A 26,935-nucleotide genomic window follows, 5' to 3' on the forward strand; every position below is an offset into this window, starting at 1 on the left:
TTATTGGGAAAAGTTTTATTTATAAATTCCATTATTTTATAGGTAAGGCAGCTGAATTAGTCATTTCTGTTGAATAAAATATTTATAAATAACAAAGTTCTGACTTTGATCTTCAGACCTGGCTACTTCTTCCGGCCCATCTTTGGTGCCATCTCAAGACCCTTGATGTATTTGCGAGGTATCTGGTAGTCCTCTGGAACAAAGTCAACATGTAATCAATCTGTCTTTGACAGCTCAAAAGCTTAACACAATAGGACCTGCAGCTTACTAAAAGAGTAATGTGCTCTGAAAATTCTAAAGCATTGTATACTTAGGGCACTCGCCTTACTAAAAAATGTACTCCTGTGCATTTTTAATTATGAATAAATATACATAGGAAGACATTGCACTTGCTGTATTTACTCAAATGTAATGCACACCATTTTTGGACAAATTATGTCATGAAAATTAGATTTGATGGTGCATTAAATTTGCGTAAATACGGTAATGTGGCAGCCCTAATTAGCCACTGAATTCAATCTGCATAAGGTTACACATGAATAAAATAACTCTGAAGGGAAAATAGCACTTTGCTTTTTAGTTTATGTATAACTGTTTTCCAACAGCCTCCTCCTCAGAAGAGCACATCTTAGAAACTGATCAGAATATTGTAAAATCAATTTAGGCTACAAGTAAAGCACTACTGAATTCAATAGGATATGCTCCTGGGAAGATATTCCTAGGATTGGACTGTTAATCTAATAAGTGACTAAACCTTCAAAACATAATAAATGATGTTATGAGTTTGCCATGGATTAGGGGTGGAGAACTTCAGGCCTGGCAGCCAGACTTGCTGGGCCTTAGCCCTTTCCCTACACCACACCTTCCATTAGTGCTTTGCCTGGCTGGTATGTCACCTTGTGATGACGTCTCTTCTGAGCCTGAATGGAGACCGTGTGTGTGTGCATGCACATGTGCCAACATCTGGCTTTTGCATTGCTGGAATATAGCCTAATGTGCAAAGGTATGTCCATTGCTCTTCCTCTGACTCTACCCACCACTGGTGTGCTGCCCTGGCAGGTTCCCTACCCCTGCTAAAGATACTTACCCACCAGCAGCTTAGCAAGGTGGTGGATCTGATTGCCTTGGACCTGGACCTGGGCTCTGTCCTTTGCTCCTGGAAGTGTGGTGACAGTGGCACTCGCCTGAACTTTTAGCTGGAGAAAGTTGGCAACAGCCTGTGGGTCTAGCCCATACAGCTCAAGATTCTTAATTATGGTTACCTGCAAACCGAAAGGAAAGATGGTATTACTTGGTTGCACTAATATACAATGCTCAATCATTAGTGTGCAATTTTACTTTCTTACAGGCTATGTGGTATCAGCAAAGTTATTTTCATAGGGCCTTTGCCTGTGCATATTAATAATACCTATGCTTGGAAATGAATAGAAGCAGTGCATGTTTGACAGCAAGCATATTGCACAACCTATGTGATTTAAGTGAAAGGCATACATAAATGCAAGCGACTAACTGAAGCACTGGGGTAACACTATCAAGGTTTGTCCTGATTGGTGGGGGGGACGGGACGGGACAGTGTAGCAACAGACCAAATCTTAAATGATTAGGTCGTATGTTTTGCCCTAGCAGCTTAGGAGGAAGGGATGTTAATTAGGAAAGCTGGGGGTGGGGATAAATGCTAGCCAGCGGCCTGGTCAGATTCACACATCACCCATTAGGGCAAAAGCAAAAGGCCCAGGCCAGGAAGCTCCTACAGAGACCACCCCACAACCAACCAACCAACCCTTCTCTGAGGCTACTTCAGGACTTCCTTACCCAAAGGCATGCTAGCTTCTGCCCCTGGGGTTTGAAGACAGCACCACCAGCTGACTACGTTTTGAAACACTAATATAAATGAAAACTACTTTCCATTCCTTCAGAGAAAGGCAAAAGAAATGCCAATGTTAAAACAGCACAAGGGCCCATTGCACCTCTTCTGACTCCCAACCCCTGGCTGAATCATGTATAGTACTGGGCTGAATTAATCATCTCTACCTGAAAAAATTGACAACTTTGTATTGGGTTGGTTTATTCCTAGGGTCTTGCACCCAAGCATGTCGGATACCATCAACACCCTGGACCACCACCTTCAAGCCATAACGCTGCATCTGCGAGCTGCAATTAGTTCAGGTCTACACACACACAATTACCGTATTTTTTGCTCTATAAGACTCACCTTTTCCCTCCTAAAAAGTAAGGGGAAATGTGTGTGCGTCTTATGGAGTGAATGCCGGCTGTGCAGCTATCACAGAAGCCAGAACAGCAAGAGGGATTGCTGCTTTCACTGCACAGCGATCCCTCTTGCTATTCTGGCTTCTGAGATTCAGAATATTTTTTTCTTGTTTTCCTCCTCCAAAAACTTGGTGCGTCTTGTGGTCTGGTGCGTCTTATAGAGCGAAAAATACGGTAATAGAACTATTATTCCTGTGGAACTCCCTCCCATCAGATGTCAAGGAGATAAATAAGTATACACCTTTTAGAAGACTTCTGAAGGCAACCCTGTATTGGGAGGTTTTTTATGTCTGATATTTTATTATGCTTTAATATTTGTTGGAAGCCACCCAGAGTGGCTGGGGCAATCCAGTCAGATGGGTGAGGTACAAATGAAATTAGTATTAGTAATTAGTATGCACACACAGGGAACAAAAAGCTGCTAATGACCCAGGTACACTTCCATGCAGCTCTGCCCCAGTCTGTTTTAGCTTCCCCTACTGCACCTGCTTGGCTGCTCCTCTGGAACAGGGATACAGATCCATGAGGGCAACACTCATATTAAGTTGCCTTCTATCGCTTCAGACTATTACTCTATCCAGGTCAGTAGCATCTACTCTGACTGTGGGCAGCTCTCTAGTGCCTCACTCGGAGATCTTGCCCATCACCTGCTATCTGATCCTCTCCACTGGAGCTGCCAGAGATTGAACCTTAAGACTTTTTGCATGTGAAACATGTGCTGCACTCAAGCTATTGTTCCTCCCTTAGGTCTGCAACATGTGCCTTCCATCTTCCCGGAGTAGCACTTTGGTGACACACTTTCAGAAGTCTCTGTGCAATGTATATCTGACTCAGCTGCCAGTAGGTGCTTCCTACTATCCTTCTGAACTAGGGCCAACAGATATCAGATAAGCTCTAAACAGAGAACTTCAGTTTATCTCCTGATCTAGCCTTCTCCGCCTTGCCCTCTTCACCCCCGGGTGGTTGAAATAAATTACAAACCATGCACCAGTGGCATTGTAAGGTGTCAGTGTAACATCTGGACCTCCTACCTGATACCCAGGGGTTCAGAGAGGAGGTAGGGCTATGACTTAAGCCCAGGAATGCTCACCTGTACAGGCGGCACATGATAGCCCAGTTGTCAATTGTTTTCTGGGGCAATAACTGCAGCTCTGGTACCGTATTTTTCGCTCTATAACACGCACCAGACCATAACACGCATGCAGTTTTTAGAGGAGGAAAACAAGAAAAAAAAATATTCTAAACAAAATAGTGGATATATGATTTTTGTGGTTCATGCTGTGGCCACAGACATGTGATCTGACAGTGAGTTTGGAGTAGCCCAATGCAAAAATCCTGAGGATCCATGTGGATCCATGCTTTGTAACCATGGAGGAGGGAAGGAAGGGGAACCATGGATCCTCTGCTCACGACTGCAGCAGATCCCCCCCGCCACCCGCAGGCATTCCCTCCATAACACACACAGACATTTCCCCTTACTTTCTAGGAGGAAAAAAGTGAGTGTTATGGTGCAAAAAATACGGTAGTTATAAACAGCCTTCCCTGCTCTCCATGCCCAAAAAGTAGGATCATGGGCTCAGCCTCTTTATTTTCCTCTCTCTGCAAAACAGGGCTAGGAGACTGCTCTGGAAATGGTGTTTTCAATGGGCAAACTTTCAAAAGATAGTGCAGTATTATAAAACATTTCAAAAGGCAGACATACAAAAAAAAAGGCAGCACAGTTTGGATGTTTCCACAGAAGACTACTTCTCTCCTTGCCCTTACCTTTTTATTGCACGATCTTTGTGCTATGTTTATATCAATGGGATCATTGTTTCCTTTCCTCACGATGGGGTCATGTCCAAAAAAAGTCACCTGATGGAAGGGCTGTAGTTTATCCAGACACCTGCCACAAAAGCAGCGCTAAGATTAAGCTTATCCAGGACAGCACAGAGGGATGGCAGCTTTCTGGCTTAGCTATTCCTGCTATACTTAAGTACCAAGAACATCTATTCAAAGACTCAAATCTGATACAGCTTGCCTTTATTCACCTCAGGGTTTTATTTATTTATTGAGTTTAAATTATTCTTCCCAATGGAGCCCAGGGTGGGAATCACATCCATCATTTTTTTAAAGCATTCTAAAAACAGTTACAGTTAACTTAAGAATGTAAGAAAGAACTGTTATAGACAACTGCCAGGAGCAGTATTCTTCAGCCATCAAATGCCTGGGTGAAAGGTTGGTTTTAAAATTCCCTCTGAAAGTTAATAATGATGGGAGGCTGATTTGCATCCCATGTGTAGGCTGTATACTAGACAACCATAGGGAGACCGACAGGAATTAATTATACTTCATCTAGCAGCCTTCATCTATGTGATACATGATGCTATTCTGTAACAGGATTATTCTGGGAAATAAAGTACAATCAATATTATGTCTTAAAAGGTTTTTGTGATTTTTAACAGACGACACTGCCAGACAGACATAGTTACATTATTATCTTTGTACCTCTCCTAATTCCAAAGACTTTTTAAAAATAAAATATTATGATCCTCAAAGTAAGAGAAGAGAATGGGGAGTTTTAGAAGGTCCCAAAGAAGCCAAGCTTGTTGTGTTTACTTTTACGGTGGCCATGCCTGCACATCATGGGAAGCAAATTATAAACCATGGCTTACCAGAGCAAGCAGCTGCTCACTTGCTCCCACTTTATTCTGACCCACCTGGAGCCAGGAAAAACAAACTGTGAGGCGAGGCTTAGCATTACCAGTGAACCAGGACTCAGGGTTAGCTTCTGTCCCCAGGAAGCCAAGGTTGGTTCTTGGTCTGTGGCTCGTCATTTGTTTGGGGAGAGAAACTGCAAGTGTTGGTTCGCATGGAACACTAAGCAGAAGGTGTGGGGGGAACCTGAGCGGCCCACTCTCTTCTGGGCCATGGGCCAATTGTGGGCAGAGTCAGAGAAGTAAGTGCACATTTCACTTTTGCATGGTTTATACAGGCACTCGCATACTCTCGGCATCCATGCAAGCGAAAAGCACTATCAGCATTCAAGGACATGTTCCAGCCAAGCAAAAACACTTGGGAGTGCGATGGAGCAACAGTGAAGGGTGTGGCTGAAGGAGAGAGGGTGTGCTCTGGAGTCCTCAGGGCTACATTTGGCCCCCATGCCTGATGTTCCTCACCCAAGCACTAAGCCAAGCTGTGCAGTATGCTTCTCTCTTGGCTGAAGAGTGAGTGGAGAAAGGCAAGGGGTCACTGAACAGCATGCAGTAGTAATCCATAAGCTATGGCTTACCATGATGTGCAAATCAGGCTACTGTGTCATAAAATTCCAGTCCGCTTACATAACACAAAGCAACACAGCACTAGACCTTAGTGACAATTTTAACCTTTGAATGGTTTGGGCTTAACCTCCTTTTGCAAACATTAAAGATACCATATTACATAGTGGCCTGCATTATAGGAAATACTGAGGCAAGTATATGAAGCAGCAGTAGGAATCACTCCCCCCTCACCTGCTCAGGAGATTGTCCCATGTGAGCTTTGAAATTTCATCCTGCTCAGATTTGTCCAACAGACAATCGCACAAGATAGGATCCACCTTTATAAAGCTGTAACAAAGGAAGGCAGATTTAAAAGTCTGTTCTCAGCGTGATCACTCATCACCTGAACTGGAAATGCACCAACGTCAAGAATGTGTAGCACTCTACAGATTATAAAGATCATGTTTGTCTCTTTAGCACTTTGTTGTTAAAAGGTACAAAAGGATTTCCAAAAGTCACACTGCACTTGCACTATTATGTGGTAAGTTGGGTGCTAAAAACCTTACTTGACTGCTGAAAACTTGAGAAGGGGTTACATAAAACAACATGTCCTCTTTGCTTGTAGATTATGTCTGAATATGTTGCTTGTCAAGTGCTGTTTTTGCATGTACCTCTCTTAAAGATAATTTAATGTTTCAAAATTCTTTGCCCAGTTAATCAAAGGTCACCTGTTTAGCTAATCGAAACTTTTAATGATTAAGCTAACAGATCAACCTACAGTATCATATCACAAAAAAGTGATATGATTAATCAACTAAGATGTCTTTAATCTTGTGGCACTCCTAAATTATCCACGAGATTACTTTACCCTACATGTGCCCTCTCGACTGCTTCGATCAGCGGAATTGGCACTCTACAGATGCCACATAATACCCACTCCATGTGTGTAAGAACTTGATCATTTAGTGGCAGCACCTACACTTTGGAACTCCCTGCCTATTGATATCAAGCAGGTGCCTTCACTGCGTTCTTTTCAGCACCTGCTAAAAAACATTCTTGTTTAGGCAAGCCTACCTAGATGCTTAGAAAGTTGATGGGAATCCTAACCAGTGGCGTAGCGTGGGGGGTGCAGGGGGGGCCGGCCGCACCGGGCGCAACATCTGGGGGTTAGGGCAAATCCACGGGTTAGGGGGCGCAAATCCACGGGTTAGGGGGCGCAAATCCATGAGTTAGGGGGCGCAAATTACTTGCCTTGCCCCGGGTGCTGACAACCCACGCTACGCCACTGATCCTAACTGGTTTTAGTATTTAAACTTCTTGTTAAACTATTGTTGTACAATTTTCCTGAATGGGGTGGGGGAGTTTTAATCAAGTGGTGTATACATTCTATGAAATAAATAACAAAATAAATCGGGAAAATGACCACTAGTTTAAAATTCTATTAGGCATTCTATGGGATACACCTGCACAAGTTTGTGTGTGTGTGTGTGTGTGTGTGTGTGTGTTTGCACACAAACACTTTTTGAGGTTGGACATACATTTGAGCACAATCAACACTGCACTTGGGCCCATCTATACTGCAGAGGTAAATAAGAGAGGGACCAGGACAGGGTGCATGGTCCATCTGACCTGAGTGTTAATACTTGGCATAAAGGGACTTGTGAGAGGAAAGACTGCTTGCCCTTTCCCACATGTTTTGACTTAGCGCTGTAATGGTGAACCATGAGCACAGGAATCTCCTGTGCAAAATCATGGCTGCAACTATCTCTTGCTATCAGTACAGAGCGAGGAGAGTAGTGTTGCGATCTCCCTACTAAACAAGCTTTGGGGTTTTACATACTTTTTGTTTGTTTCATCAACCAACTCATTAAGCTTCACATAGTTGATAACAGCACTTCTCACTTCACTGCTGGACAGGGTGTCACCTTTCCTGGAGGAAAATTGAATCTTTGTTACTTTCTAGGTTGCACTTCGGAAGGAACAGCAAATGATCAGCTTTTGCAAATTGGCTATTTTAAGTGGGGGAAACACTCCAGTAAGGAAGCTGTTCCCTTCGTTTAGAACACCACTACCACCATACAGGAGAAATGGTCCAACCAACCCAAACTATTGAACTCAGCACCCAGAAACATTCATGTTTTTAGATTCAGTTATTTTTCTGCCGGGCAGGCCATTCCCTCTGAAGTCTGCTACACACTCACCCACCCCTTTAAGGACTTCCTTGGCCCATCATATTCTGCAAGCAACAACAAGAACAGCAACGTAGGGAACAAGTCAAGTGGTTCATTTTCTTATATTACTTACTTATATCCAGACTCTTGGAATAAGGGAGCCATTTTGGATGAGACGCCATAGAGTGGTGTGATTTCAGGACAGTGGTACGGCTGTTCTCCATCACCACTTCTGCTATCCTGGACAGACAATTCAGATGCTGCTATTTCAATAGGTACTACAAAAGACCTAATGCTGAAAATCAAAGCAAAATATTTCACAGAGTTTATTACCATTTCATCATGACGGCTATTCCCGTTCATGACTGAGAGACAAATGAGTATAGTGCTGCGTCCTAGGACATAGGCACCCAAGACCATTCCTCTCATTACAATAACACAGTGCAAAATCCCTCAACACGTTTGCTTACACAAAGTGGAAGAACATTTCTGCCTCTGCTTCAAGATGGTCTACAGAACAGATCATCATCTTGAAGCCATATGCTCCAGCAGCGACCTAGCGTTCAATACTGGAATGCTGTGGCACAATATGGTGTCTTGGCCTGGCCTCCCATCCTACTCTATGCTGCAGGGCTTCCAGCATGAAAGCCAGTGTGGCATAATGGTTAGTGTGTTGGACTAGGAACTGGGAACGCAGGGTTCAAATCCCCACTCAGCCATGAAGCTTATGTTGGGATACTGCCAGGGAGATAAAGCCCATCATGGCCCCCACGTCGCCTCCGGACGTCCATCGATCTCCCGTAGATACAGTATCAGCAATTAGCGACATGAGCTCCAGAAAATAGCTTGTGACATTCCAGAGCTGATGCACGCTCTATCAGCAGAATTCGCACAGCGAAAGATGCACGCAGGAGAGCATATTTACAAGTTTATTCAGCGTTGGTCAGAACAAAGAAAAAACATGACTGCCTGCTTCGGTCTGCTCAGGCACAGAGAGAGACAACAGCTCTATCAAAACAGAAACATCCTGTGAACAGGAAATACGCAGACTCTGTGACTCACAAAGCCTGCTCCCTTTTAAGGTGGAACGGAAATATCCTAACAGCTCACTGGGTGACCTTGGGTCAGTCACCATCTCTTAGCCTAAGCTACTTCACAGGTGAAGGATGAAAAGAAGAGAACCTTTGAGATCCTTGAAAGATAAAGGTGATATATAGATGTAATAAATACATAAAGCCATGGAAGACCCAGGGAAGAGAATTAGCGCATAACCCCAACCTTCTTAGCAGCAAAGGAAGATAACTGATAGCTTAGAGTAAGTATCTCTGCATGTGTTCTAATATGCACAGAGGAGCCATGCAAGGACATAGGAGTGCCAGGTACATTGTGCAAAAGGAAAGGCAGAGTTGGAAACTGTTTTTCAGCCTGTGGGCCACAGTGCCTTCTGAGAAATCTTCCAAAGGCCACTTCTCAGGGGTAGGTGGGGTCTGAGGCGAAAGTGGGTGGAAATTGTACCTTTGTAGAGTAGGCTAGTTTCTACATACGGTTGTGCACCCATCTCGATCCTCCATCCAGATAAGCAAGAGGCATTCCAGCCAGGAAAGAAGAAATAGTGTGAATCATGACCAGTGGAGGATGTGAGTGGGGAGCATTAAAAGGGTTAAACAGACAGATCTGGGTGGCTGCATCTGGCCCCCTGGACCTGAGGTTCCCTACCCCAAGGAAATGCATCGCACATACCCAGGTCAATCTGATACTGGTCAGGGACAAATGGACAGCAAAACATCAACTAGCAATGGCAGTTCTTCTGAAAGTTCTCTGAACAATTCTAAAGCAAGCCAAACAGAGCACCCTAGACCTGGGCTCCAAAGAAGCCAATCTCTGGAGGAGAGAAAGCGTGGAGAAACGATCCAAAGTCTTAGGTGTCTCTTTGGGCTAAGTTCCTATGTAGACCTAAACTAAAGCCCACCCGCCCCCACACACTCTGCCAAGCCTTCTCGACATCACAAGTGCCCATTGTGACAGAGGAAAGGCACAGACCTGCCTGTTCCAGCAGATAACAGCAGGAACCTCGCTGTCCAATCTACCAAGGAGGCACACAAATGAGACCTTGTAAAAGATACTGTAAAATGCGAGCTTCACAATGCTATGTGTATGTGACATCATAGATGGGCGGGGGAGGAGACAGTGTGGAACCCCCCCGAGGGAACGAAGCCCAGCAGCCCAGCAGCAAGGAGCGGAGCCCAGACATGGTCCCCAAGGAGAAGGGAGACGACGGGCTGCAGTGCATCTTCATTACCACCAGAGTGTCACCACTTCTGGTGGAAGTTGGAGGGAGGCTAGCAAAGCGAGCATGGGCAGCGGCAGGCAGAGAGGACAGGTAAGCACAGCCAGTCCAAATTTTTAAGAGGAGTTGGAGTGGGACTTCTGTGTGGGGTGGGAAGGAGACAGAGCAGGACGGGCCTGTAGGCCCCACCAGTCCCATCAAGCACCTCCCCATTCTCCTCCCCTTTCCTTTGCCATTCCTCTGCATCCTTTCCCATTCCTAACACTTCAGTATCTACAGGTCTGCTGACAATGCAGCCACAGGTCAAGTGGGTGGGCCCTTCCAGAGGCAATGGTGACTATAGTGGTAATGAACTGTGTCGCTCTGGATACGATAAACAGTTACGGAAGGAAAGTGGTTGGGATTGCCAAAAACTCTTCAGTACCTTCAACAAGTGAGCATCAAGGAGAGGTTTCAAAAAGGTGTGCCCTTCCCGGTTGCAGCAGTCGAGAGAAAATGAAAGCATTGCTTGCTAATTGTTTCCCTGATATGGTGCACGTCTTAAAAGGCACAAGAGTCCTAATTAGGCCTGCAGTGGTCAAAGCGGTTATGCCAGGGGTTGCCAACACATATGCCCACAGACCCCTTCCTTGGCACCCACATCCTTCGCCTGCTGACATTAGGCTTGAAGGAAGCATTCTACTGTACCCAAGAGAGAAGCTTGCTGTGTGAGCTTAGCTGTGGTGCCACAGAAGCTTTTCCACTTTGCAAATGTGCCTATGGGCCCAAAAGGTTTGGCAACCCCTGGGCTTTGCCATGCAGGCATTATCGTTGGGCTTGTTTCTTCTCTAGCAGTGATGTAATAGTATGACTCAAATGATGAACTGTGGAAGACTGGAGCAATGGTAGAAACATTACACCTTTTTCTGAATAAGGAGAAACTAAACTGTAGCAATGGAGTTTGACAAGAAAAGGCAATTTGTTTTAGAAAAGTGTTCTGTATTTATGAACTTGACAGTAAAGTAGTGAGTTTCTAACAGCTGATGCAAACAATACCTTGGCTCAGTTTTAAAATGTGGATTTAGCAAGGGATAACTTTGTAAGTGAACATGTTTGACAGTTAAGAAACCAGGATTCTAGCCACAGCCTGGGTGATTAATGCAAGCTACTGCTGTGATGTCTCCGGAATTACCTATTAACTCAGAGTTTAAGAACTGGCTTATTTAGGTTGCAACACTGGAAGTAAGTCCTACTGAATTCAAAAGGGTTTACTCCTGTTAGATCCTTATAGGAGCAAGCACCATTGGAATCTACAGATTCCGCATTAAACCAGTAATGAAACACTCCATTTGTGCACAGCTTCCAGCAAACAACCTCTCTTCATTATTGCAGATCTTAATATCTGTACTGATCAAAAGTAACATGAGAAGAAGCAAAGAGATGCCTGGAGCATTAGGATACATGCCCAACAACCACTGATATTTTAGTCTCCATTAATGTCCTTAATGCCTTTTGCCAACTAACTTATTATCACATTATGAAATGATACACTGTTAGCGGGATATGATTCACCACCTGCAAAGTGGGGCTCGCTAACAGCATGCCTTCAGAGGGGCTTACTGACAGCACACATCAACTTATTGGTGCCAAAAGTGAGCCTTGTCCACCTGCCAAATTTCCGGCTTGCCGGCTAGAAAGCATAACTTTACACCTCAATGTTTGCTTCCTTTGCAAGCCATTAACAAACACACAAACACCTTGTTCCCTAATTGCATCTGCTGTGCATTAATGCCATCCTCATTCCTATAGTGCTTCCCAGCATGCATGTGCGCGTGTCAACATAAACACAAGCACCCCTCTCATCCGTGGAGCTTATTATTAAGCATGTTGGATTCTTGTAAGGACATGCACATCTTTGCTCATAAATAGATCTTTCTTGTACTGCTCTTTGTGGACAGCAGCATGTTTACATTTCTGACTTCTCTAAATCAACTTGAGAGATAACAGCTTATCTAGGATATTACCTACAATTACACATCTTCCACGCGAGAGATAAAATACCTTTCAGACCAAAGAAAAAGAGCAACATCTCTTCTAATTAGCTATTGTGCTCTTAAATGCAGCTCAGCTCATTAACCAGCATCATCACAGGAACCCAAACCATCCATTTAGATCTTCTCCCTCAGTAATTTGACTTTGTTTGCACAGAACTGAGATTCTCTTACCTTTCATGCCTCCAGTCCACATTCACAATGCTCTCTACTCCCTTATTCAGTTCCTTCACCTGGAGGATATTTTGTTGCTGCATTGACTGCAGGAACTTGGAGAACTAGAAGAGAGAGAGGCAGTTAAAACTGGGATACAATGGTTTTAATGGTAGGTTTATTGTAGCTGTGAGAGACAGAATAACAACAGGAAAACCCCCCAGAAACCCAGAAGACAAATGTCAGAGATTGATGTGCATTATAATGAATGAAATAAGTATTTGATCCCCTATTAACTAGCCAGATGTCAGGCTACTTGGTATCTTCACTGTATGTAACGAGCTGAGATTAGAAGCACCTGCTGTAAGGGAGAGGTCTTACCTGTAATCTCAGCTTGTTACAGTACCTGTACAAAAGACACCTGTCAACAGAAGCAATCAATCCAGCAGATTCCAAACTAGCCACCATGACCAAGACCAAAGAGCTGTCCAAGGATGACAAGACTGTAGACCTGCACAAGGCTGGACTGGGCTACAAGACTATTGCCAAGCAGCTTGGTGAGAAGGTGACAACAGCTGGTGCAATAATTCGCAAATGGAAGAAACACAAAATAATTGTCAACCTCCCTTGGTCTGGGGCTCCATGCAAAATCTGATCTTGTGGAGTTGCAATGATCGGGAGAACGGTGATGAAGCAGCCCAGAACTACACGGGGGGAAACTTGTCAATGATCTCAGGGCAGCTGGGACCATAAACACCATGAAAACAGTTGGTAACACACTACACCATGAAGGACTGAGATCTTGAAGAGCCCGCAAGGTCTCCTTGCTCAAGACAGCACATGTACAGGCCCCCCTGCAGTTTGCCAATGCACATCTGAATGACCCAGAGGAGAACTGGGTGAAAGTGTGGTCAGATGAGACCAAAATCGAGCTCTTTGGCATCAAATCAACTTGCCGTATTTGGAGGAGGAGGAATGCTGCCTACGACCCCAAGAACACCATCCCCACCGTCAAACATGGAGGGGGACATATTATGCTTTGGGGGTGTTTTTCTGCTAAGGGGACAGGACACCTTCACCGCATCGAAGGGACAATGGATGGGACCATGTATTGTGAAATCTTGGGTAAGCACCCCCCTCCCTCAGCCAGGGCACTGAAAATGGGTTGAGGATGGGGATTCCAGCATGACAATGACCCAAAACACATGGCCAAGGCAACAAAGAAGTGGCTCAAGAAGAAGCACATTAAGGTCCTGGAGTGGCTTAGCCAGTCTCCAGACCTTAATCCCATCAACAACCTGTGGAGGGAGCTAAAGGTTCCAATAGCTGCACATCCAGTAGCTACAAATCTTACTGACCTGGAGAGGATCTGCAAAGAGGAGTGGGACAAAATACCTCCTGAGATGTGTGCAAACCTGGTGGCCACCTGCAAGAAACGTCTGGCCTCTTTAACTGCCAACAAGGGTTTTGCCACCTAGTACTAAGTCATCTTTTGCAAAGGGATCAAATACTTATTTCACTCATTATAATGCACATTAATCTCTGGCTTTTGCTTTCTGGGTTTCTGGAGTTTTTCCTGTTGTTATTCTGTCTCTCACAGCTACAATAAACCTACCATTAAAATTAGGGACTGGTCATTTCTTCGTCTGAGAGCAAACGGGCAAATTTAGCAGGGGATCAAATACTCCCCCCCCACTGTATTATGCACATGAAAAATGAAACAAGCAGTATTCTGGTGTAATTTTTAAAGTTTGGTTTTGTTTGGATATATATTATGTTGTAATTTTTTTTTAAAAAAACACCTTATGTTTTAATGATACCTGTATAGTGTTTTTTTTAAAAAAAATAAAAAACCTGCCAATGCAATATTAGGCCAGAATTTTACAGTTGTTTTCAAATTACTTACACTATAAAGTTAAAGGTAAAGGTAAAGGGACCCCTGACCATTAGGTCCAGTCGTGACCGACTCTGGGGTTGCGACGCTCATCTCGCTCTATGGGCCGAGGGAGCCAACGTTTGTCCGCAGACAGCTTCCGGGTCATGTGGCCAGCATGACTAAGCCGCTTCTGGTGAACCAGAGCAGCGCACGGAAACGCCGTTTACCTTCCCGCCAGAGCGCTTCCTATTTATCTACTTGCACTTTGACGTGCTTCCTAACTGCTAGGTTGGCAGGAGCTGGGACCGAGCAACGGGAGCTCACCCCGTCACAGGGATTCGAACCGCCGACCTTCTGATCGGCAAGTCCTAGGCACGGTGGTTTAACCCACAGCACCACCTGCGTCCCTTTCCACTATAAAGTTACTGTCAGTTAAAACTAAAGGATAGGTACACTTAATCCCTTCAATAAATCCAGGTCTCTGTCTCTAAGGCTGCAATCCTATGTACACTTACTTCTAAGCAAACATGTATACGATTGTGCTATTAACCAGCAAAATCATCTGAAGATTTCTCACACATCAAGGATCTACATGCACAAAGTGCCTTTGTAGGAAGGGGTCACAGCGTTGGGGCAGATGATCTGTGGTGTATGCAGAAAATCCCACATTCAATCCAACGGTTCATTATTATTTATTTCCTCAACCTTTCACGGTATAGAAAAGGACAACAACAACTACTCACTTTTTTGTAGCTTGATTTCTTTATGTCTAGTTGTTGACCTTGTGGACTGTTGGTAGATTGAAAAGGAAAAAAACACAATTATATGCAAGAAACAAGAGGAAAACAAGAGGGCCTCTCTCATTTTTGGTGACATTTAAGAAAAAACATGTTTTGTTTTCAGGCTTCTCCAGCTAAAATATTCTTAAAACATGGGCACAGATTGGAAAGAATTTAAATGTCATATAAAGAGAGCAAATGGAGTCTCCGTCTCCATCACAAATTCAAGCATAAGTACTTCAGAAGAATCTGCTGGATCAGGCCGATGGCCCATCTTGCCCAGCATCCTGTTCTCACAGTGGCCAGCCAGATGCCTGTGGGAAACCCAAAAGCAGAACCCGAGCACAAGAGCCTTCTTCCCTCCTAAGGTTTCCAGCAACTGGTATTCAGAAGCACTAGTGCCTCCGACTGTGGAGGCAGAGCTGAGCCATCATGGCCTGTAGACTTTGATAGCCTTATCCTCCATGAATCTGTCTAATCCTCTTTTAAAGAGGTGGCCATCACTGCTTCCTATGGGAGCAAGTTCTATAGTTTAACTATGGCATTTATTTTATTTTCGTTATGCTTTTACTGGAAGATAGCTTTAGCTCTTCCTTATGAATCATCAAGAGACAGGTGAAAACAGAATACCTTATCAAAGTTAAATCAGGCCAACACGTGAACAAAAGTTTAACCTGTGTTATATCTTGAGTACAATGGTACCTCGGGTTAAGTACTTAATTCGTTCTGGAGGTTCGTTCTTAACCTGAAACTATTCTTAACCTGAAGCACCACTTTAGCTAATGGGGCCTCCTGCTGCTGCTGCGTTGCCGAAGCACGATTTCTGTTCTCATCCTGAAGCAAAGTTCTTAACCCGAGGTACTATTTCTGGGTTAGCGGAGTCTGTAACCTGAAGTGTATGTAACCTGAAGCGTATGTAACCCAAGGTACCACTGTATGCCTTAAAGCAGACTCTGACCCATGCAGAGTTCGCCTACAAGTTCATACAGTGACAATGGCTGAGGCACAGAGTCCAGCGTACATGCAAGGCTTCTACTCCTGACTCTGGTGAACAGTGTTCTACAAGCACATTATGCTCCATTTCCACATTTCTCAGCCAGCAACACAGCAGCTCTGCCAGCTTATAGAAGATCTTACTACACGTACCAACATGCGAACATGTAGTTGCGGAGAAAGGTGCTGGTCAGTAGAGGGAGCTCCGACTTCTTCACTTTACATTTTAAGGCGTGGAAGAAGCATTGGTGAAGCAATGCATCCATTTGCTCTAGAAGAAAAGACAGAACCGTTTGTTCTCTACAAGCAGTGCTATTTTTCTAGAAAAAGAAGTGCCCTCCCTGCCTATGAGCCTCTGCACAGAACGCAACATGGCCTAGTTCACAATGTGTCCCTGCCACCTTGTGAACCTCTCAGCTCCTGCCTATGCCTACGTGTTGTTTCAGTGTTGAACAGGGAAACAATTTCAGTGCCATGCAGCGTGGTCACAAGCTATGAACTTCCACATACAAGCCTTTTGGTGGCTTATCCCTCTTCTTTGTCTGTCACGAAAATATAGCCACATGAGGCAATAAATGAAAGGAAAAATGTTAAGTTCAGCATTGTCTCTACCAACATTCAGTTTCAACGGAAGAAAGCTGACACACTAGCAGTGAGCACAGAGCTTAATGAAAGCTTCTTTCACATTACAAAGTTAGTAACAAGGTATAATGCCCTATACAAGACATGGAGTGTGAAGGGGATACATTTGTTTGGATTTTGTTGCTCATCACATGCACCATCAGTGCATATGCTGTAGGGAATCATGGTTACACGTGTCATATAATCTACACACCTTCCATCCACCCCAAAAGACTTGCATTAATCTCATACATTACATCAGGGATGTGCAGCCTACAGCCCTCCCAGACACTGTTGGACTTTAATTCCCATCAGCCCCAGCCAACATGGACAATGGTCATGGACAGTGGGAACTGTAGTCCATCATTCACCTAAAATCAGGATAGAGGGCATGTGGTCCTTCAGATTTTGCTGAAGGACCATCTTCCATCATCCCTGACCCTGCCCATCCTAGCTGAGGCTAATATGAGTTGAATTCCAAAGATTTCTGAAGGGTTACTGGTTCCCCATTCCTGCATTATAGGGCACATTGAAAATGCACAGAGTATATATGTTTAAGTTTGTATAAATGAGCAGTTCTGATCAAAAGGTTGTTACTAGACCTCATCTAGAATGCAAATCCCTGTATATAACCCTATAATTTTACCTTGTGGACTCCTACTGTCTTCTACCTCCTGAGGATCATCTAGGTTGTCCTCTTCAGTAGTTTCAGCAGCACCATTTTCATTAGGTTCCTCTTTTTCTGTCATGTCCACACTCTGAATAGCATCTTCCATGTTTAGATTTCTAATCCCTGTCTGCAGGCATGGGTCAACAGGGTGGCTGTTTTCCTGTGATTTGCCTTCCCCTTCTCCAGCCTCTTGCTCCTCCTCTTCAGCATCCATCATCTCTGAAGACTCTGCTTCTAAGGGGACTATTGTTGGTGGGCATGACTTGTCACCAAACTCCCTTTTTCAATTTAAAAAGAAACAACAAAAGCAAATGGCACAATAAGACTTGCCCCAAATTTCAATTTCAGCAAAACAGAAACTCAAAGCAAAAAGTCTAGACAGGGCCAGTTAAGCTATGAAGTCGTGGAGAACCACTTTCTTCACTGTAAAGATTATGAGCGAAACAATATGGAAAAACTGACCACACCATCACATTTATTTAGTGCTATGCAAGGGGTCAGCTGACTGCCGTAACTCCAGCAGGACCTTAATAATACAATCTCTCTCAAGTCCTTAAGCTGACTTTCAAGTAGTGTGTGGCCTAAAGTTATATTCATTCATTAAAAGTGTTTTTCAGGATGCACTATAGAAGAGTTCTCAGTGTCGCCACAACAGAAAAGGTTCAGAGTTTTCTGATTTGGTGCTGTGGAACTGAACAGTTTTTCTTAAGTGCTTGTCAAAACCATGCACCTATGCTTAGTTTCTACTTGCATCCTTCTTATACTTTGCTCAGGGCTCACCCTTCTCTAACCTGAGTCTTCGATTAGCATGGGGGCAAAAGCTAACCATGCGCTATTGTGTAAACGGTCAAATAGTTTTGGTGATACACCTACCATAAGTGATCCATATATGTATGCAGCACTGTGAAGCCTTTTCCTTTCATTCCAGCTGCCACCATCTCTGCAGTGGACATGGTAGCTATGCCAATGGCCACAGGGGCACTGAAAAGTAAAGAGAGTATAGCATAAAGCAAACAGCTAAATTCTTACTCCAACTAAAGCAGCTCCCAGCTAAGGAATCTCTCTCATTTCAGACATGACGACCAAACCATGGTTTGGCTGTGTTGATAACATACTTAAGGCTCTTGTGCCCCCTCTTCTGCTTGCACACCACAGTTCAATCCTGCACTTCTTGGATTTTGGTTACCACTGTTTGCAAAGTCATAGATTTCCTCTAAACAAGAATTGTTCAAACCGTGGTTTCCACTTCAGCTTTGGAAGCAAACAAGTTTGCCTGAATCAGCCATCCAAGCAAACTACGGTTACTGGAAAACAGTCTGTGTTCCAAAATATGCAAGAGAAGAAGTGAATACACAACCCTTAAGCATATTCATGAAGAGCTGAGATGTCTGAACTGGCTAATGAATAATGCCCCACAATGCGTGAAAATCAACCCTGCTGCTGGAAGCCCCAAATTGTTATGGTGAATCCATAGAAGGCATACACTGTGGCACACAATCAGAGTCAAAATAAATGGGAGTCTCAGAAGGCATCCCTGTTTTCTACTTGCCTTCTTTTGAAATCCAAGAGGGATGGGACAATCACATACCTCTCCATTCAGGCAAGCAAAAGCCAATGGCCCATTGTAGTCAGCCAAAGGCTCTCGAGAAGGGCACAGGGCACAGCTGATGAGGGGTGCAGCCTAAGTGGGGTGCAGCCTAAGGAAAATCGTGAAGGCCAGTATGACAGGCCTGGTGGGCCACATTTGGCTGATTTTCCCACCTCAATTTCCGGTCTCAAAATGCATTCTAAGAACCCCTTCAGAAAGATGTAAATCTTTTTAGCATTAGCCTTCAGGAGAAATCATACCTGTTTCCCACCAAGGTGATGGCACAGAGAGTACCCCGATCTACCTGAGGAAGACCATAAGAGGGCACTACAACCCCTGGAAGCATTAGATCTGCGGAAAAGACCCTATATTAGCATCTTAGCAAAATCTTAAAGACACCAGTCATCCCCTTGTCCTCCACTGCTCTTTTAAAAAACAAAATTTGACAAAAATACTGCTTTCAATGTCTACATGAAACAAGGGATTCTCTTGGATGGCTTCAAACCTCGGCCCTAATTGCCAGTGCAGCTCCGATCAGCCCTGCTACCATCAATTCTGCCGCCACAAAGCCAAAATGTATCAACTAAAATGTCAATTACACATTAGTTATAAATCACAACTTTTTCTTGAGCTTGGAACATTTTTATTAGAAACCAGGACTGAGAGATATAATACTAGCTTTCTACTTCAGGCAGTAATAAAACTGTCAGTGTTCTTTTTAAAAATAGTTAATAATAATAATAGTAATAGTAATTTATTATTTATACCTCTCCCATCTGGCTGGGCTTCCCCAGCCACGCTGGACGGCTTGCAACAAAATATTAAAATACGGTAAGGCATCAAACATTAAGAGCTTCTCTAAACAGGGCTGCCTTCAGACGTCTTCTAAAAGTCTGGTAGTTGTTCTCTTTGACATATGGTGGGAGGGCGTTCCACAGGGTGGGTGCCACTACCGAGAAGGCCCTCTGCCTGGTTCCCTGTAACTTAGCTTCTCGCAGTGAGGGAACCGCCAGAAGGCCCTCGGCGCTGGACCTCAGTGTCCGGATAGAACGATGGGGATGGAGACACTCCTTCAGATATACTGGACCGAGGCTGTTTAGGGCTTTAAAGGTCAGCACCAACACTGAATTGTGCTCGAAAACGTACTGGGAGCCAATGTAGGTCTTTCAAGACCGGTGTTATGTGGTCTCAGCAGCCACTCCCAGTCACCAGTCTAGCTGCCGCATTCTGGATTAGTTGTAGTTTCCGGGTCACCTTCAAAGGTAGAGTGCATTGCAGTAGTCCAAGTGAGAGATAACCAGAGCATGCACTACTCTGGCGAGGCAGTCTGCTGGCACATAGGGTCTCAGCCTGCGTATCAGATGGAGCTAGTAAACAGCTGCCCTGGTCACAGAATTGACCTGCGCCTCCATGGACAGCTGTGAGTCCAAAATGACTCCCAGGCTGCACACCTGGTCCTTCAGGGGCACAGTTACCCCATTCAGGACCAGGGAGTCCTCCACACCCACCCGCCTCCTGTCTCCCCAAAACAGTACTTCTGTCTTGTCAGAATTCAACCTCAATCTGTTAGCCGCCATCCATCCTCCAACCGCCTCCAGACACTCTGACAGGACCTTCACCGCCTTCACTGGTAAAAGGTACAAACAGGTAAAAGGCCTGCAACGTTAGAAAAAGTTTTGCTGGGTGTCTAAAAGAGTTGGTTAGAGGCATTCCATAAGCAGAGCACTACAGCTCTGGAGGCACTTTCTCTCTGGTTGTCACCCTCTTCATCTCTGATGGCAGAGGTACCCAGAGAAGAGCCTCAGAAGGAGATTCTAACATTCAAGCAGACCAGGCTTTATTTAGACATTATTTTCCTTCCTAAAGGGAAAAAAGGCCTTGAATATCTCAGTTTAAACTGTCATGTCAATGACAAAATCAATTTATTTACCTGGAAATAAACCTCACTGCCTTTCAAAGGACCTTACATCCAAGCAGCATGCTTAGGACTGCAATATAACAAGCCCAATCATGAGAACCAGCTCCACAAGGCAAATGTGCAGTGCCATGCAGAATGGCTTTGAGATCCGTTCCCTTACCTGCTCCTCCTGCTAGTTTGTGCAACACAGGTGGCCATGTGGAAAAGGCGGGGAGAAGGTGAGGATGAGACCACAGGGTGTACACTGTTCCAAAAAGAAAACAAAATGCTTGTGCAATTCCAGCATGACACACTTTACCTGCCTCCATTCCTCAGAACTGATAACCATTAATCTGAATTTAAAATTAGGAAGTAGAGCCTGAGACAAAATATTGCAGTGTGGGAGTGCTCGTGCTCAGGATTCTAGCCAGGATTCATTTTTCAGGATACTCCATGCTGTTCCCCTCCCCACCTTATTTTCTATTACCCTCCCCTCCCACTGCCAGCAATCAAAACAGCACTCCATGGCATCTCAGTGCAAGTAATTCCCATTGGACTGTTCCCCTTCCCCCTGGGTTTTCCTCCCTTATGTTATTTTTAACTTCCAAACCTTGGGGGGGGGGAGTCTGTTGATATCTCCCTCTTGTCTATTAAGAAATGGCACACACAGCCTCAACACTGGACATTTTCCTTTACTTAAAAGTATGTCTTTTTTCAGCCAGGAAAAAAATCCCAGACTGGCTTACACACATAAATAGTAACAGTAATACTAAAAGGAAAGGGAGTTCATGATGGCTGGGAGTTTGTTAAGAGGGAGATAGTAAAAGCACAACTTCAGGCAATACCAATGAGACGGAAACATGGAAGGTGCCTAAAGAAGCCAGGGTGGCTATCTAAAGAACTTTTGACTGAGTTAAGATTAAAAAAGGATGTGTACAAAAAATGGAAAAGGGGGGAAACCACCAAAGAGGAATTCAAACAAATAGCCAGCACGTGTAGACACAAAGTCAGAAAAGCTAAAGCACAGAATGAACTCAGGCTTGCTAGAGAGGTTAAAAGCAACAAAAAAGGCTTTTATGGGTATGTTCGTAGCAAAAGGAAGAACAAAGAAACAGTGGGGTCACTCAGAGGAGAAGATGGTGAAATGCAAACAGGGGACACAGAAAGGGCTGAACTCCTCAATGCCTTCTTTGCCTCAGTCTTCTCTGATAAAGAAAACATTGCCCGACCTGAAGAATTTGGAGCAAATGATTCAGCAGAGGAAACACAGCCCAGAATAACTAAGGAGATAGTACAAGAATACTTGGCTAGTCTAGATGTATTCAAGTCTCCAGGGCCAGATGAACTGCATCCAAGAGTATTAAAAGAACTGGCAGATGTGATTTCAGAACCACTGGCAGTCATCTTTGAGAATTCCTGGAGAACAGGCGAAGTCCCGGCAGACTGGAGGAGGGCAAATGTTGTCCCTATTTTCAAAAAGGGGAAAAGAGAGGACCCAAATAATTACCGCCCAGTCAGTCTGACATCAATACCAGGGAAGATTCTGGAGCAGATCATTAAGCAAACAGTCTGTGAGCACCTAGAAAGGAATGCTGTGATCACCAATAGTCAGCATGGATTTCTGAAAAATAAGTCATGTCAGACTAACCTGATCTCGTTTTTTGACAGAATTACAAGCCTGGTAGATGAAGGGAACGCAGTGGATGTAGCCTACCTTGATTTCAGCAAGGCATTTGACAAGGTGCCCCATGATATTCTTGTAAAGAAGCTGGTTAAATGCGGTCTTGACTATGCTACCACTCAGTGGATTTGTAACTGGCTGACTGACCGAACCCAAAGGGTGCTCATCAATGGTTCCTCTTCATCCTGGAGAAGAGTGACTAGTGGGGTGCCACAGGGTTCTGCCTTGGGCCCGGTCTTATTCAACATCTTTATCAACGACTTGGATGATGGACTCAAGGGCATCCTGATCAAATTTGCAGATGACACCAAACTGGGAGGGGTGGCTAACACCCCAGAGGACAGGATCACACTTCAAAACGACCTTGACAGATTAGAGAACTGGGCCAAAACAAACAAGATGAATTTTAACAGGGAGAAATGTAAAGTATTGCACTTGGGCAAAAAAAATGAGAGGCACAAATACAAGATGGGTGACACCTGGCTTGAGAGCAGTACATGTGAAAAGGATCTAGGAGTCTTGGTTGACCACAAACTTGACATGAGCCAACAGTGTGACGCGGCAGCTAAAAAAGCCAATGCAATTCTGGGCTGCATCAATAGGAGTATAGCATCTAGATCAAGGGAAGTAATAGTGCCACTGTATTCTGCTCTGGTCAGACCTCACCTGGAGTACTGTGTCCAGTTCTGGGCACCACAGTTCAAGAAGGACACTGACAAACTGGAACGTGTCCAGAGGAGGGCAACCAAAATGGTCAAAGGCCTGGAAACGATGCCTTATGAGGAACGGCTAAGAGAGCTGGGCATGTTTAGCCTGGAGAAGAGGAGGTTAAGGGGTGATATGATAGCCATGTTCAAATATATTAAAGGATGTCACATAGAGGAGGGAGAAAGGTTGTTTTCTGCTGCTCCAGAGAAGCAGACACGGAGCAATGGATCCAAACTACAAGAAAGAAGATTCCACCTAAACATTAGGAAGAACTTCCTGACAGTAAGAGCTGTTCGACAGTGGAATTTGCTGCCAAGGAGTGTGGTGGAGTCTCCTTCTTTGGAGGTCTTTAAGCAGAGGCTTGACAACCATATGTCAGGAGTGCTCTGATGGTGTTTCCTGCTTGGCAGGGGGTTGGACTCGATGGCCCTTGTGGTCTCTTCCAACTCTATGATTCTATGATTCTAAATAAGACAGACATAGGAACAATGATGGTAAGGAACCAGAACACACAACCTAGCTTCTGTTTCAAGATATTTAAAGCCAACATGTAAAAATAATGTGCAGTGAGAAGATAGATTGGTCTAGTTCAGACACAATAATCTTCGGCCAGTAAGCCATGGTTTTTCTGCCTGAGAACAAGCTGCGTACCTCTGCGCTCCTTTATCAATCCTCTGCTCAGTATTAACTTGAACCAGTATTAACTTGAACATAGCAGGAATTGTACACCTGCTGCTGCACTCATAATTCTTTCTGAACAACCAAGGCTGGAAAGCAGAATCACCTATCAACTCTTGCCTATGCAAAAGTTAAAGAAGAGAGCCCTCTGCCTGCCACCCCATAGCATGAACTACATGAGCCCTATTCAGGCATTCACTATCCAGCTTAACTGAACACATGAGGTGGTCAGCTTAGGCTAGCTCCCCTCCCCTCACTATTCCTGCCACCCTCCACAAATTCAAGGGTGACTATCTGTAGAAAGGAAACAACTCTGATTATGCCTTTGAAATTGTGGAGTGAGAGTGAGAGTGAGATAGAGATGGAGGAGTTTGTGTCCACTCTCCCACTCCCTTCATGTTTATTTTAGCGAAATAGTGAATGCCTAGACAGAGCTGTACTAGCAGTGTGTGTTTCAGGGAGGGACAATTTATGAATCAAAGACAGTAAGCTGCCTACCTCTGATTGAGCACATTTATACCATAACTGACACTCTTCTCATTTTAGATATGGGAAATGGAGGCTTAATATTATTTTGCAACTTGGCCAAAGTAAAACATCAAATTAAACTCAAACCTCCCCAGACCCAGAACAGCAAACTGCCTGCAGAAACATATTTCTGTACCTGTTGGATACAGTCTCTTCTCCATTTCAAAAAGGACTGGTATTCTGCCATTAGCATAGACCGTGAGAGCATCTCCTTTGTGAGCATACAGTTTAATGATATTCAGCTCTTCTTTATTCGGCACAATTTCAGATAGCTGTTCAGATGTGAGGGTGGGAAAAGTTGCTGCGACATCATTTCGTAATTTCCTCCTGCAAGGTCAACGACACAATTCCATTATCTAAATGATTAAAATCATTTTAAAAATCATTTTAAAAAAGGTGCCCAATTATCAAAGCCATTCCATTATCTTAAATCAAATTTGCAAATTTGTCATTTAATATATTCTTATTTTTGCTTGGTCTCAGTTTATTATGTCTAGGGAAGTTTTTAATGTTTGATGTTTTATTGTGCTTTTAATTCTGTTGGGAGCTTCCCAGAGTGGCTGTGGAAACCCAGCCAGATGGGCAGGGTATAAAATAATAAATTATTATTAATTAATAACAACTCTATTACTCTAAATCTTGGAGGAAGGCACATATTCAAGTTTTAAAAGACCAAAACCTTAAAAAGACCTTCTAAATATGCATGCCAGAGAAATAAAACAAAGCAACTTATTTATATCCCAACAATCACTGTGAAGCCATAACCCAAGCACTGAGCCCGGCCTTGGCTGGGGAGGGCGGGGTATAAATAAAAATTATTATTGTTATTATTATTATTACTGATCAGCCATCAATCTCTGCATTCCACATGATGCATAAAATTAACACATACCGAAATTGCACTCTGAGGAAGGCATAACGTCATTTTTTAAAGTGTATGTTTTCCGCTAAATGTAATTTTAAGTAGCATCCTGTAAATCTTCATCATGCTTGATTAGAAAGCATGGCTCTCTACAACTAGAGCCAGTGCTACCACTAGGCCAGCTAAGCAACCACCTAGGGCTCAGGCCTCAGAGAAGTGCAGTACTGACCTTTGAAGGGCAGAGTTTTATTCACAAGATTGTTCGATATAATTTATGTGCTAAAACATCTTCTTTTGTACTTGAGAAAGATAATCAAAGATTGTTGTATTACTCAACCTTGCCATTTGAAATAAATTTAGCTGTTTCGAGTTTTGTGCTTTTCATTTTTTTTTCTACAAGGCATCCATTTTTGAAAAGTGAAGTTAGCAATTATTTATTTATTTATTTAAAAAATAATAATTTGTGGGGTATTGCAAGCAGTGAGCGTTGCCTAAGGCGCAAAACAGCCTGGCACCGGCACTGTTTATAACGGATTAACGACCAAGGTAAATGCCTTGAAGGAAAAGGAAACAAGACAAACTTACCTATCAGACCCTTTGATAGCAGTATTGGATTTAACTCTGAAAGCTTTGGCAAACATGGCCAAAGAAATCCCAAGGCTTCTGTTCTGGCAGGTAAAGAAATATCGCGGTTTACTGTCCGGTGGGGCGTGGGGGACGCGTTAGAAAACAACACCCATTAAAGCGGCACTTTAACACGCAGCTGCCATAGCGTTGGTGCCGCAGCAAAATGAGTCCGTGGGGCAACAGCTTGATCTCTCCAGCCGCGGCTGCTTCCTGCTCTGGTGACGTCAGAGGCAAAGGCAGCGCGTGATAGGCTGCGCTTCCTGCCGCTTCGTTTTTGCTCCACGTAGAAAGAGAGGCTGGGCGGGATCAAGGCATCGTTTGTTGCAGCGCGAGCTCTGCTGGAATCAGGGAAAGATTCAGAATTGAACCACGTGGTTTGCTTTGAGCAGCTAGTTGCAGGATCAGGCCTTGGGCTTATTGGTGCTTGTTTGCATTCCGACTTTGCTGGTAAACCCCATTGGTTCCTGGTTTGAACTGATCTGTCGATTGGCCGGCATGTCAACCGTATACTGATTTCTAGTTATTAGGATTTTATCTCAGGGCTTACCGTATTTTAAAGCTTTCCTCAGTTGTGAAACGTAAGTAATTACATAAAGTCGTTGTATAGTGGCTAGAGCGTTAGAGAGTTAAAGTCCCCACTTGGCCATGAATCTCACTGGGTGACCTTGAGCCAGTCACCAACTTCCAGCATAACCTACCTCACAGGGTTGTTTTGAGGATGATATGGAGGGGGGCAGAGTCATACACTGAACTTACTGGTGACATGCAAGTGCAATAATAAATAATATATATCTTAGTGCTATCAGGCCACAAAGATATTCTGAGCATTTTTTTGCTAGTAGTTTCATCACTTGGCATTCTTTTTTAACAAATTTGTTGGCTTTTTTGTGTGTTTCTTTGTTTTTTGTTACTGACTAAAATTTTGTTATTAAAATTAATTTGCTATGGTTGAAGTTGTAGCTAAGGAAAAATACATTTCAATATCTGTCTGTCTTGGAAGACAATGGAGGAGTGTGCCTTTGGGGGTGAAGATTAGAAAGTTACACACCTGCTGTGGCCTTAGAGACTAATATGGGAGAGATGTGTTTTGTTGCAGCTGGGGCAGATGAATGCGTTTGGTTGTGCTGCTGCAGATACACCATGGTGTGTCTTCTCTGCGCTCCTCCCAACAGTCATTCCTCCTCTGGTCACTGCTATGGATGCATAACCTGTTTCAATGCACTGCAGCCATCCGCAAGGGATTCCCACACGATGGGGTTGATGATGCCAACCTTTATGT

At 44.0% G+C, this 26,935-nt stretch overlaps 2 protein-coding genes across 5 annotated transcripts in view; one reads left to right on the forward strand and one right to left on the reverse strand.

Moving 5' to 3' along the window:
- EIF2D (eukaryotic translation initiation factor 2D) lies at positions 1–25,849 on the reverse strand. 3 transcript variants are annotated; one of them, XM_053393373.1, is made up of 15 exons: positions 25,615–25,845; positions 24,304–24,494; positions 20,754–20,837; positions 18,936–19,026; positions 17,961–18,068; positions 17,064–17,365; positions 15,950–16,067; positions 14,768–14,813; positions 12,170–12,273; positions 7,812–7,973; positions 7,348–7,437; positions 5,760–5,855; positions 4,033–4,153; positions 1,088–1,262; positions 1–193 (listed from the first exon to the last, which is right to left on the reverse strand). In XM_053393373.1, exons 1-15 carry the CDS (start codon positions 25,668–25,670, stop codon positions 123–125), a joined length of 1,815 nt encoding a protein of 604 aa, XP_053249348.1. In that variant the 5' UTR covers positions 25,671–25,845; the 3' UTR covers positions 1–122. The 3 variants fall into 3 exon arrangements, with proteins under 3 accessions (XP_053249348.1, XP_053249349.1, XP_053249350.1); XM_053393374.1 differs by lacking the exon at positions 20,754–20,837 and having other exon boundaries at positions 25,615–25,846; XM_053393375.1 differs by lacking the exons at positions 1–193; positions 4,033–4,153 and having other exon boundaries at positions 1,192–1,262; positions 25,615–25,849.
- Positions 9,759–26,935, forward strand: part of DYRK3 (dual specificity tyrosine phosphorylation regulated kinase 3) — a 42,290-nt gene continuing 25,113 nt past the window's right edge. Inside the window, exon 1 of one of the 2 annotated variants that reach the window (XM_053393364.1) lies at positions 9,759–10,058. In XM_053393364.1, coding sequence (XP_053249339.1) covers positions 9,847–10,058 — 212 coding nt within the window. In that variant the 5' untranslated portion in view covers positions 9,759–9,846. The remainder of the gene's footprint in view (positions 10,059–26,935) is intronic. The other variant, XM_053393368.1, reaches the window with a different exon arrangement.

Source organism: Podarcis raffonei, chromosome 6 (assembly GCF_027172205.1).
Source record: "Podarcis raffonei isolate rPodRaf1 chromosome 6, rPodRaf1.pri, whole genome shotgun sequence".
Taxonomy (NCBI): domain Eukaryota; kingdom Metazoa; phylum Chordata; class Lepidosauria; order Squamata; family Lacertidae; genus Podarcis; species Podarcis raffonei.

Bases quoted from the DNA above. Each gene is read 5' to 3' on its own strand.
- EIF2D (XM_053393373.1), bottom strand. From the start codon at position 25,670: ATGTTTGCCAAAGCTTTCAGAGTTAAATCCAATACTGCTATCAAAGGG. The intron at 24,495-25,614 runs GTAAGTTTGTCT...TTGACCTTGCAG, and splicing joins GCTATCAAAGGGTCTGATAG to GAGGAAATTACGAAATGATG. The intron at 14,814-15,949 runs GTACGTGTAGTA...ATCTACCAACAG, and splicing joins AACTACATGTTCGCATGTTG to TCCACAAGGTCAACAACTAG.